Genomic DNA, 14,470 nt, shown 5'->3' with positions numbered 1-14,470 from the left:
CCGCATTTAGTGAGCGCAGATCCAAGTCATGTAAATTGATTAATTATATAACGCGGAACCTTATTGTCAGTAAAATAGTATTAAATTGCAGTCCATGTCTAAATGTTGCATTTCATTTGGTCTCTCTCTCTCTCTCTCTCTCTCTCTCTCTCTCTCTCTCTCTCTCTCTCTCAGGTGAAGCCTCTCCTGCAGGTCACCCGGCAGGAGGAGGAGCTGCAGGCCAAAGATGAGGAGCTGGTAAAGGTGAAGGAGAGACAGCTCACGGTGGAGAATGAGCTTGTGGAGACGGAGAGGAAACACCAACAGGTAGACGTGCCCTCTATTATGGAAAATAAATATTTTCAACGTGCACAAGCAGGTATAATTGTGGTCCTGATAAAGGCCACAATTACTTCTGACAAACTTCATTATTTAAAAATGGTGCGAATTTGTCATTTTTCACGCTATTAATTCTGCACCCAAAGTGTTTGTTTGGAAATTACTATCTATTATGTTCTATCAAATGTATAAAAATTGAAGAAATCAACATTGCAACTAAGAAGGTTTCAATGTTTTTTCAAACTGTTCCCTCTCTCCAGCTCATAGAGGAGAAGAATATTCTAGGAGAACAGCTCCACGCGGAGACGGAGCTCTTTGCCGAGGCCGAAGAGATGAGAGTTCGTCTGCTTTCTAGGAAGCAAGAGCTGGAGGAGATTCTTCATGACCTGGAGTCAAGGGTGGAGGAAGAGGAGGAGAGGAACCAGAGTCTGCAGAATGAGAAGAAGAAGATGCAGTCACACATTCAGGTGTATATCTTCACCTTGTTAAACCTCTAGATCCACAAATTTCGTTCCTTGTGTTTTGATTTGCTAACATCTGTGCTGTTAGAACTTGCCTTTCAAGAACATTATGTGCATCATAATAACAATCAAACTTGCCCTCAGTTGAGCATTTAAAGGGCCTTTATGTTATTTATAGAAGTTGAAGAGGGTCGACAGCTTTGGTCATGAAACCATATTGATGAAGCAGATTAGTTTGCAGAGAAAAATACTTTTAAAAGCCAAATGTTGAGAGGCTTTAAAGAGTTCATAAACTTCAGTGTTCAGACTTCAACCTCTTCGCATTGGATTGGTTATGACTCTTTACCTATGTGTGTGTGTGTGTGTGTGTGTTTTCCTCCACGCAGGACTTGGAGGAGCAGCTTGATGAGGAGGAAGCTGCGAGACAGAAGCTGCAGCTGGACAAAGTGACAGCCGAGGCAAAGATCAAGAAAATGGAGGAGGACATTCTTCAGCTGGAGGACCAAAACTCCAAGTTTCTCAAGGTGAGAGGATTAGGTCTGCAAATGATGGGTCAAACGAAAACCAGAAAGCAGAAAAGGTCAAATGAATATCATACGGTGATTGCTGAGGCATATGATGTGATAGATATCGGAAAGTAATACAAATATAATTGTACTTTGACCGTTTCACCTCCAGTTCGTAGTTGTGCTTCCAGTCTAACCAACACTTTAATTTTACACGACAGGAGAAAAAGCTGCTGGAGGACCGGGTTGGCGAGATGACCTCTCAACTGACGGAGGAGGAGGAGAAAGCAAAGAACCTCGGCAAGATCAAGAACAAGCAGGAGATGATGATGGTGGACCTGGAGGGTAAGCAAGGATTCAAGGATTGTGATAAACTAACATTCGCACTCATTCGATAGTTGCCTAGCAACAATAAAAAAAGTTGCACCGACTGCAAAGACGCTCCGTCTGATTGGGCAGCTAAAATGCAGTGCCTTGCTTTATCCACCTGTTCAATGCGCTCCGTTTGATCAGACCCTTAATCTGCAATACTTCAGTGCCGGGTCGATAAAGAACAGAGGTATGCAGGTAAAGCAGCTAATCTGATTAATAATATCAGTTTCAAGCGGTTAGCAATTAGGTGTTTGTCTCTTGTTGCGACCTCTTTGTACCTCGTGTGACGTGACACCTCTGCGACTAGTGACTTTGCCCATTTATTATTGCCCAGGTTTGATTAACACTTTTTTCTTTATGAATCTTGTTTATGAGACGTGTGGTTATGTCTCACTTCAGAGCGTTTGAAGAAGGAGGAGAAAACTCGGCAAGAGCTGGAGAAGGCCAAACGCAAACTGGATGGTGAGACCACTGACCTGCTGGACCAGATTGCTGAGCTTCAGGCCCAGATAGAGGAGCTGAAGCTCCAACTGAGCAAGAAGGAGGAGGAGCTGCAGGCTGCTCTGGTCAGGTCAGTGATGAACAGATGTAACAAACAAGTGTCAAAATCGACCATCAGATCCCTTTTTGCAAAATATAAACGCCAATAAACTAAATCTAGACGACATCCTGTCAGATGGAACAGTGGCTATTGAGAAGATACAATCATAATGACAATCATTTCGAAACCTAATGGCACAAATACTGAAACGGGAAGATATAAAAGAAAGTTAATTTAGAATAATTGAAGAAAAGGAAAGTATGGGGCATATGAAACTATCCTTCAGTCCTTCTACTCTGAGCTGTAGAGAGCGCCCTGACAGGAAGCATAGAGAAGTAGTGTTCGGCTGAGCGACTATTGGAACTACACTCCCACCCTGTGAACCCGACCACCAGGACCCCCACATAGACCCACACAACTTCTTGAACTCATCAAAAACGTAACTGTAAGCTAAAAAAGAGATTAATCAGAGGGGGCTAGTGACTTCAAGTTTAATAATCTTATTATAATACGACTATTGAGTCTTCATCTTGCCAGTACTGCAGTTGGTGTTTCAGCACACACACACACCAACACACACACACGTTTCCTCTCTCTTTCAACCGCCTCCGTCCCACTCTACTTTCCTCTGCAGTTCCCAGCTGCAGAGTTTGCCTTTAACAACACTGGCTGAGACCTTTCATCTCGGACGCAGCCGCGTCTGATGACAGTCAAATCGATGTTGATTGATGATCTCTGTCGTGGGCTTTGCAGTAGTTTTCCACATGAAGCAATCAAAGCGAGCTGGGCTAAACCAGATTTCTTATTTGTAAAAAAAAACGTGCAGCTATTGCTTTAGAAACCTTGCGTCTTACCATTCCATCCCTGCAATGTATCCCACTGCTCCGTCGATCCAGATTTTTCCATCCATACATAGTGGGGAAAATATTCTTGGCAACACATTTGGTGTCATGTTCAATCATTTTCATATCACAAGACTGCATGCAGATGAGGTAAACTGCTGCGGATGTCGTTGCTGTGAAGGTCAGCACAGATTATTTTAATGTTTGCTTCTCAGTCGTGTCCCTCCTCACAGCGCACCAATAGTCCAGAACACAGGGGTCGTTGGTTAATGTCTGTCTGACGAATTTCACACGCAGAAATCACCAGTTTAGTCACAGCTACACATAATGAGGCTTTAATTAGACTTGATATGCCCTATTTTGAATTTAGCAACTATTTTGAGAACAATTGTATTGTTTTTGTTTTTTAATGGGGAATTACTCTTAGATTGGACTCAGTGCCTTTAATCAACAAGATGGCAGTGTGTGAATTATAAAACGGAATCATTATTCCATTCAGTGCGTCTAATCAGTGGGTTTTTTGGTCAGTGAGGAATGTTACGGGAGTCTTGCAGCCGGCATGAATCTGACCAAACGGATATGCAGCCTCATCATCATTTCCATCTTCATGGAGAACACGCACAGGTTTTATGTGGACAGCTTCAGCAGTTAAGAGAACACCACACTGCCACCCGGTGTGCGATGCTCTCATTTCAAGTGGAACAAATACATCAACTGCTTTCCTTTTATTTAATATACATATCAACAAGTTTAAATTTGCAATAAAGAGTTTTACACTGCATACATTTTTAAAACAATAATGTGCAACCTGTGTAAAACAAAATTAGTGCAGATATGTGTGTCACGTTTTATTAGTTTTAGTGGCTGCAATGAGCCTGCTTTCCACTATAATTTTTTTTTTTACGCGCTTGATACGGTCACTCTCAATTCATGATCACATGAACAGCAGAAACGCCGATCTCACAGAGATTGGGTTTTGGCAAAATGCCAAGAATCAGCGAGTGTATACCACTCTGCCCCTCTAGTGGAGCGGAGTGGTACTACAGATGGGACGCAGGGGAAAATGTCATTATTAAATACATCTTGAAATGCCTGTACCTTAGTATACATGTTTACGTCACGCCGTTAACAGGTTACGCTTGTACAGGCATTTCAAGATGTATTTATTAATGACTTCATTTTCTCCTGCACCTCACCTGTAGTACCTCTCCGCCCCACTAGAGGGCCGCACCCTACAGTTTGAGAATCACTGGTTTAAGGTCTAGATGTTTACGATAAAGACTAAGTTATATGATAAGAGTCTAAAAAACTGACTTGTGTTATGTGTCTCTGACCAGGAGTGATGAGGAGACAGTCCAGAAGAACAACGCCTTGAAGCAGGTTCGGGAGCTGCAGGCCTACCTTGCCGAGCTTCAGGAGGACCTGGAGTCAGAGAAGATGTGTCGAAGTAAAGCTGAAAAACTTAAGAGGGACCTGAGTGAGGAGCTTGAGGCCCTAAAGACGGAGCTGGAAGACACGCTGGATACCACCGCTGCCCAGCAAGAGCTACGGTACTTATTTACGTCAGCAATTACAAAAAGGAAACTCTGCACATTTCAAACATCAAAGTCAATTTACAGGTGTTAGGGAGTACGACTCAATCATATGTGAAAGCATTTGTGTTGCTCCAAAGGGAGCTATTCAAAAGCAGATAAGTTAATTTGCACTTGTTCTTAACTGGAGATTCTCTAAGTAGTGTTTGATATTTGCCATTTACTTTGCTATAAACATACACTACCGTTCAAAAGTTTGGGATCACCCAGACAATTTCGTGTTTTCCATGAAAACTCACACTTTTATTTATCAAATGAGTTGCAAAATGTATAGAAAATATAGTCAAGACATTGACAAGGTTAGAAATAATGATTTGTATTTGAAGTATTAATTCTTTTCTTCAAACTTTGCTTTCGTCAAAGAATGCTCCTTTTGCAGCAATTACAGCATTGCAGACCTTTGGCATTCTAGCTGTTAATTTGTTGAGGTAATCTGTTGAAATTTCACCCCACGCTTCCTGAAGCACCTGCCACAAGTTGGATTGGCTTGATGGGCACTTCTTGCGGACCATACGGTCAAGCTGCTCCCACAACAGCTCAATGGGGTTGAGATCTGGTGACTGTGCTGGCCACTCCATTACAGACAGCAGACCAGCTGCCTGCTTCTTCCCGAAATAGTTCTTGCACAATGTGGAGGTGTGCTCTGGGTCATTGTCCTGTTGGAAGAAATTGGCTCCAATCAAGCGCTGCCCACAGGGTATGGCATGGCGTTGCAAAATGGAGCGATAGCCTTCCTTATTTAAAATCCCTTTTACCTGGTACAAATCTCCCACTTTACCAGCACCAAAGCAGCCCCAGACCATCACATTACCTCCACCATGCTTGACAGATGGTGTCAGGCACTCTTCCAGCATCTTTTCACCTGTTCTGCATCTCACAAATGTTCTTCTGTGTGATCCAAACACCTCAAACTTGGATTCATCTGTCCATAACACCTTTTTCCAATCTTCCTCTGTCCAATGCCTGTGTTCTTTTGCCCATACCAATCTTTTCTTTTATTGGCCAGTCTCAGATATGGCTTTTTCTTTGCCACTCTGCCTAGAAGGCCAGCATCCCGGAGTCGCCTTCACTGTCGACGTTGACACTGGCGTTTATGGTACCATTTAAAGAAGCTGCCAGTTGAGGACCTGTGAGGCGTCTATTTCTCAAACTAGAGACTCTAATGTACTTGTCTTCTTGCTGAGTTGTGCACCGGGCCTCCCACTTCTCTTTGTGCTCTGGTTAGAGCCCGTTTGTGCTGTTCTCTGAAGTAGTACACACCGCTGAAGGAAATTTTCAGTTTCTTTGCAATTTCTCGCATGGAATAGCCTTCATTTCTAAGAACAAGAATAGATTGGCGAATTTCACATGAAAGTTCTTTTTTTCTGGCCATTTTGAGAGTCTTATCGAACCCACAAATGTGATGCTCCAGATAATCAACTAGCTCAAAGGAAGGCCAGTTGTATAGCTTATATCTCCAGCATAACTGTTTTCAGCTGTGCTAACATAATTGCACAAGGGTTTTCAAGGGTTTTCTAATCATCCATTAGTCTTCTAAGGCGATTAGCAATCGCAATGTACCATTAGAACACTGGAGTGATAGTTGCTGGAAATGGGCCTCTATACACCTATGGAGATATTTCATTAGAAACCAGACATTTCCACCTAGAATAGTCATTTACCACATTAACAATGTATAGAGTGTATTTCTGATTGATTTAATGTTATCTTCATTGAAAAAAACAGTGCTTTTCTTTGAAAAATAAGGACATTTCTAAGTCATCCCAAACTTTTGAACGGTAGTGTACATATCATTTATTTCAGTAGTTCCAACCTCTATAACATGTCATTAATGTGTTTCTTTATTAAGACAACAATAGCAATACATCCTGCATGTTAAAGTGTTTTTTTAATTGTCTTCTCTCTCTCAAGGTCCAAGCGAGAGCAAGACGTGGCAGAGCTGAAGAAGGCCATCGATGAGGAGACCAAAAACCACGAAGCTCAGATCCAGGAAGTGAGACAGAGGCACGCCACAGCGCTGGAAGAAGTGTCTGAACAGCTGGAGCAGGCCAAGCGAGTGAGTGGGTTGTAACTTGTTTCACTCGCAGGGCTTGTACACATCAGCCCATATCAGCTGTATGATATGTAGGCAGAACATTTTTATCAATTTGTTATTGTTAACACATTAAGCTCATTGTTTTGCTCTGCACAGTTCAAGGCCAACCTGGAGAAGAACAAGCAGAGTCTGGAGAGTGACAACAAAGAGTTGGCCTGTGATGTGAAGAGTCTGCAACAGGCAAAGACGGAGTCCGAACATAAGAGGAAGAAAATTGAGGCCCAGCTGCAGGAGTTTATGTCCAGGGCCACCGAGGGAGAGAGGGCTAAGGGAGAGCTGGCCGAACGCTCACACAAACTCCAGGTAAAAACCTCAGACGGCAGAGAGGCAACAATTTAAAGCCATTTCGCTAAAAAATGAAGGAATATAGCCCCAGACTAGGCTTAACCCTAACAAATATTTTTATTTTTTTTAGACGGAGCTGGACAATGCGTTCACTGTACTGGAGGAATCCGAGAAGAAGGGCGTCAAAATGGCCAAAGAGGTCGACAAACTGAACAGCAAACTGCAAGACTCAGAGGTATGAAGAAGACCGCATCAGACAAGTTCAACCTGATCTAGAATGACTGTAAAAATTTAAAAGGTGTCAACTATTTCTCTCCATACTGCTGATGAACACAATGAGATCAAGAAGGCCGTGAAAATAATGTCCCTGAACATACAAAACAAAGCGACAGTCCCTTTTTAATGTATTCATAAATCTGTTCTTATTCTGTTATCGTACCTCATTAATAAGTCATTCTCTTGTACTAATAACAACAACAACAACAGGTGTAACAGATTTGTCTCCCTGCTTTTCTTTCGCCTGGGTCATCATCTGTGGTGTGTAGGAGTTGCGGCAGGAGGAAACGCGTCAGAAGCTGAACCTGAGCGGCCTTATCCGCCAGCTGGAGATGGAAAAGAACACCTTGCTGGAGCAGCAAGAGGATGAGGAGGAGACACGACGCAACCTGGAGAAACAGCTGCAGATGGTGCACTCCCAGGTACAGTCATACGTAGATATTGGTACATATGAGGAAGGCACCATTCAAACTTGCAGAAAATTATAGAGCGCTGGCTTTGCACAGAGCGCTGCTCTCTTAACAAGATGATTACTTGTTGGAATGTTTTATTATCTTTATGTTTTTTAATGGCCTTCCTGTAGCTGTTTGAGACGAAGAAGAAGCTAGAGGAGGACGTGGGGTCGATGGAGGGCCTGGAGGAGGTGAAGAGAAAGCTCCAGAAGGACGTGGAGCTGACCAGCCAGCGTCTGGAGGAGAAGACCATGTCCATGGACAAGATGGAGAAGACCAAGAACCGACTGCAGCAGGAGCTGGACGACCTGATGGTGGACTTGGACAACCAGAGACAGATCGTCTCAAACCTTGAAAAAAAACAAAAGAAGTTCGACCAGGTATGCTGGACCGGCAAAGTGTTTCAGAAGAAATAGCTGTTAACTGACAATAATTATTCATGACAAATGACAATAGCTGATCCACCATTATGGTTTCCACTGAGCTATTGAGAAAGTGTCCACAACATAGTGGCTATGAGTTCTCCATGATGGGTAAACTGGGGTCTGGGTTGCCCTTTTCAAAGGGTTGGATTGGATTCCAATCCATCCTTTATTCCAATGGATATAGGATGGATTTCATCTCGTTAGTTCTTTGGTTTGAGGGGTTTTATTCTTGAAGTGTGTGTATATATGTACGTGTGTGTGTGTGTATATTGAAGAAGTTTGTTTTTCTGTCTGCACTAGCTGCTCGCTGAAGAGAAGACCATCTCTGCTCGTTACGCTGAGGAGCGTGACCGTGCGGAGGCCGAGGCCAGAGAGAAGGATACCAAGGCCCTGGCTATGGCCAGAGCTCTGGAGGAGGCCTTGGAGGCCAAAGAGGAACTGGAGCGGTTTAACAAGCAGCTCCGTGCTGAAATGGAGGACTTGATGAGCTCCAAGGATGACGTGGGGAAGAACGTGAGTGACCTTTGACCTCCTGAAAAACACTAACGAATGTTAAATGACCATTTAATGCCGACCCGGCAGATAAAAGTGTCCAGATTAAATTTATTTGGATTTCATTTACAGCAGATTTTAAGTTGTAGCTTCCATTTACATGTCTGGCTTTGCGTACCGCTGATATCATATATGCTATGAGATATGATTTCATGTTTCATTTTCATTATCGAAGTCCGGTCTTTTCTGCTGACATAGTCGTTTGTCCCGATGATGCACATAGGTCCATGAACTGGAAAAGTCCAAGCGAACTCTGGAGCAACAGGTAGAGGAGATGAGAACTCAGCTGGAGGAGCTGGAGGACGAGCTGCAGGCCACAGAGGACGCCAAACTGCGTCTGGAGGTCAACATGCAGGCCATGAAGGCCCAGTTTGACCGAGACCTGATGGCCAGAGATGAGCAGGGAGAGGAGAAGAAGAGGTCTCTTGTCAAACAGGTACACAGGGCACACAGATGATCACCCGCATAAATTGGCTCTATGAGTCTTATATATTTGTATTGATGTGCCGTGTTGTTTACTCTTCCAGGTGCGTGAGATGGAGGCAGAGTTGGAGGACGAGAGGAAGCAGAGAACTCTGGCTGTTGCCTCCAAGAAGAAGCTGGAGATGGACCTGAATGAGCTGGAAGGACAGATTGAAGCCGCTAACAAGGGCAGGGAGGAGGCTGTTAAACAACACAAAAAACTACAGGTACACACACACACACACACACACACACACACTTGTTCGGTGCACAAACTAGAAGCTTTTGAACCTTCTTTAAAAGTGTACAGGTTTTCAACACAGTGCAGATATCAATATGAGACAGAAGAGGGTATCAGTATTTGATGGGACACTGACCCTCCGTACTGTTAATACAATATTGGTGCAGCACAAACAAAGTGATACTGATGGATTATTATTCTTCGTATTACTTCTATTTCGGGATAATTAAGCACCGCTGCCCGTTAGATGCTGTGTCCATTATCAGTGTGTCAGCTGCTGCTGTCCGTGTTTATCAGCGGGCAAATGAGCTCAATTAAATACCTGATGGTTATTTGTCTGGTCCACATTGTCTCTGTAGGCTCAGGTGAAGGACTATCAGAGGGAGCTGGAGGAGGCCAGATCCTCCCGGGATGAGATCTTCACCCAGTCCAAGGAGAACGAGAAGAAACTCAAGAGCCTAGAAGCTGAAATCCTACAGCTGCAGGAGGTGAAATTCCAGATTTTCATTTAAATTGAAAATAGAGTAGAACTAGAGATCATCTAATTGTCTCAAATGAACTGTTAATATGTATTTTATTTATGACAAGCAATGTGACTTAGAGAAAGAATGAACATCAACTTTGTTTAATCAGACTTGCTCTAGTCAGACTTTATTGCCGTATTTGATGGACATGAATGGGAGAGCAGCGCATCTCCTCCACGCTGATGTGCGCTCTGTGTGGTTCGAGTAGGACCACGCAGCGTCCGAGAGGGCCCGCCGACACGCTGAACAGGAGCGGGATGAGCTGGCTGACGAGATCTCCAACAGTGCTTCTGGAAAGTCAGTCGCCTCCTTCGAACTAATATTTTAAGTGTCCTTAAAAATAAAGTATTGAACAGTATTGAAATTTACATCAGAATTCCTGCATATACCATGAACACAAATATGTGTGTGTGTGTGTGTGTGTGTGCGTGTCAGGTCGTCAATGCTGGAAGAGAAGAGAAGGCTGGATGCTCGCATCGCCCAGCTGGAGGAGGAGCTGGAGGAGGAGCAGGGCAACATGGAGCTGCTCAACGACCGTTTCAGAAAGACCAACGTCCAGGTAACTACACGTTGCACGTGAGACAACGTTTATACGCGTCGTCATAAACTTGGCTCCAAAATGGTTAGATTGCTTCCATTGTTGTTACGCGACGTCTCTTCCTCAGGTCGACACCCTGAACACAGAGTTGGCCGGAGAACGCAGCACAGCACAGAAGAGTGAGAACGCTCGGCAACAGATGGAGCGGCAGAACAAGGTCTTGAAGAGTTTATAAAATACTTTAGCATACATGATAAATGCACTGATGTACATACAGAGGTTGGATAGAGCAGAAGAAGCTGCTTACCTGTGTACATGTTGCATGGGACCTATTCTAAACACAAGTGTTCAAATCCAGAATCACAATACATGCATCATACACGTCTGTGTCTTGTCATATTTGCTGCTCGTGATTCTAACGGTTACATTTCTGAACGCAGGATTTGAAAACCAAGCTGGCAGAGCTGGAGGGGACTGTCAAGTCAAAGTTCAAGGCCTCCATCAGTGCCCTGGAGGCCAAGATCCTACAGCTGGAGGAGCAGATGGAGCAGGAAGCAAAGTAAGTGTCACAAGTCGTGGAAACAGGTGAGTTTGTTCAGAAGACATTTAACATTCGGTTGAGGAGACAGTTTCAACTGATGAAACGCCACTGGAGCGATGTCCTGCTCAGCTGTTTGGACACGCAACTACGTTCATTTTGAGTCATTTAAACATCAATACAGTTATGACGATAATGACTTGCACGTTTTACACGTCTCGTCTTAAACGTTTCCATTTTTTAACTGACAGGGAAAGAGCGGCAGCCAACAAGATCGTCCGTCGCACGGAGAAGAAGCTGAAGGAGGTGATGATGCAGGTGGAGGATGAGCGTCGTCATGCTGAACAGTACAAGGAGCAGGTACGGACTCACGAGATGCAAAGATTCACTTGTACTCAGGATTGTTATCCAGCCAACCACGACCTCTCACCTTCTCCTCTCCCCTCCCCCCCGTCAGATGGAGAAAGCCAACTCTCGTATGAAGCAGCTGAAGCGTCAGCTGGAGGAGGCGGAGGAGGAGGCCACCAGGGCCAACGCGACCCGCAGGAAGCTGCAGAGGGAGCTGGACGATGCCACCGAGGCCAGCGAGGGTCTCACCCGAGAGCTCAACTCGCTCAAGAACCGCCTCAGGTACGAGGAGGACTCTGCTAACCCCGTCTTAGAGATGTCCTTCGATGCCCCGTCTCAGAAAAATAAACTAAAACAAACAAAGTAAAGCACAACATTAAAAAAATAACTGAATGTGATCTCATACTGACAGAAACAGCCGTGTGTATTTGCTGTAAGGTGTCACGCTATTTTACTGGCCCAGTATTCAGTCATATAATTCTGATATACTTTCTTATTCTTGATATACAGACGGTTTATGTTGTATTGTTGATTTATTTGCGAGCAGGCGCGGCGGTCCGGTCAGCAGCTTCTCCTCCAGCCGCTCGGGTCGCCGCAACCTCAATCTGGACGGCGCCTCCGTCGACATGTCAGACGATGACGCCGACAGCCGCGCCGGCGACTTCAACGAGACGCAAACCACCGACGCCGAGTAAACGCGGCGATCCCTTTCATTCCTCGCATTTGACCTCCCTTATCACGACCCACCTCACCCACCTGTGACCTCACCTCACCCCCCCAACACCCCTCAAAGAAAGATCCTTGGGGTCTCCGTCGTCTTTATTCATTTCAAACCACTGACAGATGATTGGAGCGATGTTTTACGGTAACGCTGGGCGGAGTGTGCCTGGAAGCCCTTTTTGTATCGGTTCACACTGCAGGGAAACTCCATCATCGCCCTCCCCTGAAGCTCAGCCTCGGGCCCTCGGGAGTCACAGGGGGCAAACGGACAATTCTGCCTTACTCTGCTCTCCTCGAACAAGCTGCTCGTCCCGGCTTGTCTCTCGGCTTGGTATCGCCTCAGCGTCGCGAGGTAATACGCTCCCTCCCATCAGGCGTCAAGTCGTCTGCTCAGCTTATTGAGAACACATAGGTGCAAAGTGCTTCTTATACATATGTAGGTGGAAGCTGTGAAGTGTAAACACACACACACACATATGTAACGTATGTGAACGCACCCCATACTGGAATTGCAGGTCTGCAAGGAAACGTATGACACGTTGGTGTTATTGGTGTTCTGCTCACTAGTTGTGTAAAGGCCATCTCGTACCCGACCCGCACTCCCTCCTCCCAAAAACAGAAAAGGTCTCTGTGGCCTTCGGACCGGCTGCTTTTGTTGCATACGTGCGGACTGTTTGCTTCTCCACGACAGGAATGACCAACATCTCGGGACATGCAATTGGAAAAAAAGGACTCTGGATTTTAAGTGTATTACTGTGAGAGAGAAAAAGAAGGTATTTTATCGTCTGTGTTGCTTCATCTCCATGACAGATGGTCTCGCTGGGTTTTAACTAGAAAGCTCAGCTCTGTTGTTGACCGTGTCCTCTCCTGTGGGTCTGCGCTGCGCACCGAGGCTGAGAAAATGCACAACAATGCACAGGAAGACGTTTGCATTTGAAACTGGAAACCAACAGGGAAACAAACTCTTTCTGACTGGAAGCACTAAACTTTCACTCGGTCGACATTTTTCACAGTTTTGACACTAAATGGTTATGAAGTTGATCAGAAACGCAGATGGATAGAACAGAGTCATCTTATTGCTGCATGTCATTGCCTTGCCCCAGTTTGTTTGATCACTACTTTTGTGTCAGAGTTTAAAAATATTACCTGCCGAACTTTGGAAAGCCCTCGTCCTGCTGTTCTGAAGGCATTTTTAGAATCCTCAGACTCTTTGTTGCACAATGAAATATGTTTTACTTTCAATGAGATGTCCCCAAAGGCCTCAGAAAAATAAAACATTTTACAACCACAATGTATGAACAACTGGTTTCTAACCCGTTTCCACAGTTACATTATTTCCTAATTCCAAATGTTAGGTCACATACAAGACAAGCCGCATTGCTTTGGATCTTGTCCATCGTCAATGTTACAGGAGTACTCCAGCGTTTTTCTTTTTTCCCCCACGTTGGCCAATAATTGAAAAGAGAGAAAAAGGGATGCAACTGTATTTTTCAACACCTTCAGTAAGTGTTAAACCTTTTTCAGAGCACTTTATTCATTTTTCAGAAGAAAAAAAAAAGAAATAAGCTTCTCAGCTCAAACGTTACGGTGACATGACGGCGAACCAACGGGGGCGCTTTGTGATTTGAAGCCCGAGATTACCGACAGACTTGATGAAGCACTTAATATACACCTTTGCATTTTAGCCCAGGTTCCTTTTCAATAAAGTTTTTTGTGAAGTGAGGCTCAGCTTGAAATACAGCCGCCACCTCAACGGTTTGACCAATAGAGTGAGAAACTAACTAGATGCCAGGTTATTCTAGTCTTATCATGGATCTGCAGATTACGACTTGTTGCCCTTCTCCTAATTGTTAACAGTAGGTTTCTTTAAAAGTGCCTTAGACACTAAATAAGAACATGAGCGGGCAACCGTTTCTCTACAGGTGTGAAGGAGGAACCGGTCCACCCAGCAGAGCGTCCACTCTTCAGTATTCGTTCCTGTGCTACATATATCGGCTCTGTGACTCCGTGTTCTTAATAACCGCCTAGCTGAGTGTTTGGGTCACAGGCCGTGCTCTAGTATCATTAACGAGAAGTGGAGCCCTCGGCAGACGAGCTTCCCAAAACTGCGTTTCGTACTAAGGTTGTCCCGTGGAACCAAGACTTAGTGCCGACGGCATTTTGGGAACGATGGTCTGCACAGGATTCCATTTGGTTGAGAGCTTTAACATCCAGTAGTTAACATTTCTATGTTATTATTATTATTATTACTCAGCTGGCTGTTGACAAGCAGGCATTCAACTGCAAATACTCCCATCATATTATTTCTTTTATTCCTGTATTTCTAGACATGTTTTTTTGTTTTGTTTGTTTTTGTAAGAAAAATAAAGCATTTTCATTGTA

General features: G+C 44.4%; 1 protein-coding gene across 5 annotated transcripts in view; it reads left to right on the top strand.

Moving 5' to 3' along the window:
* The window catches only part of LOC130189518 (myosin-10), a 51,862-nt gene extending 37,392 nt beyond the window's left edge, over nt 1–14,470 (top strand). For all 5 annotated transcript variants that reach the window (XM_056408357.1, XM_056408355.1, XM_056408356.1 and 2 more), the window contains 22 exons: nt 175–306; nt 579–785; nt 1,166–1,303; nt 1,507–1,630; nt 2,057–2,228; nt 4,378–4,590; nt 6,544–6,688; nt 6,824–7,030; nt 7,143–7,247; nt 7,558–7,710; nt 7,872–8,120; nt 8,466–8,678; nt 8,941–9,153; nt 9,245–9,406; nt 9,780–9,908; nt 10,153–10,241; nt 10,380–10,503; nt 10,610–10,699; nt 10,923–11,041; nt 11,272–11,380; nt 11,478–11,650; nt 11,916–14,470. In XM_056408357.1, the coding sequence (XP_056264332.1) occupies nt 175–306; nt 579–785; nt 1,166–1,303; nt 1,507–1,630; nt 2,057–2,228; nt 4,378–4,590; nt 6,544–6,688; nt 6,824–7,030; nt 7,143–7,247; nt 7,558–7,710; nt 7,872–8,120; nt 8,466–8,678; nt 8,941–9,153; nt 9,245–9,406; nt 9,780–9,908; nt 10,153–10,241; nt 10,380–10,503; nt 10,610–10,699; nt 10,923–11,041; nt 11,272–11,380; nt 11,478–11,650; nt 11,916–12,063 (3,414 nt within the window). In that variant the 3' untranslated portion in view covers nt 12,064–14,470. The remainder of the gene's footprint in view (nt 1–174; nt 307–578; nt 786–1,165; nt 1,304–1,506; nt 1,631–2,056; nt 2,229–4,377; nt 4,591–6,543; nt 6,689–6,823; nt 7,031–7,142; nt 7,248–7,557; nt 7,711–7,871; nt 8,121–8,465; nt 8,679–8,940; nt 9,154–9,244; nt 9,407–9,779; nt 9,909–10,152; nt 10,242–10,379; nt 10,504–10,609; nt 10,700–10,922; nt 11,042–11,271; nt 11,381–11,477; nt 11,651–11,915) is intronic.

This window comes from Pseudoliparis swirei, chromosome 24 (assembly GCF_029220125.1).
Source record: "Pseudoliparis swirei isolate HS2019 ecotype Mariana Trench chromosome 24, NWPU_hadal_v1, whole genome shotgun sequence".
In the NCBI taxonomy this organism is placed as follows: Eukaryota; Metazoa; Chordata; class Actinopteri; order Perciformes; family Liparidae; genus Pseudoliparis; species Pseudoliparis swirei.
Note: the sequence above shows the minus strand (reverse complement) of the source record. Positions and strands in the feature narration are given on the sequence as shown.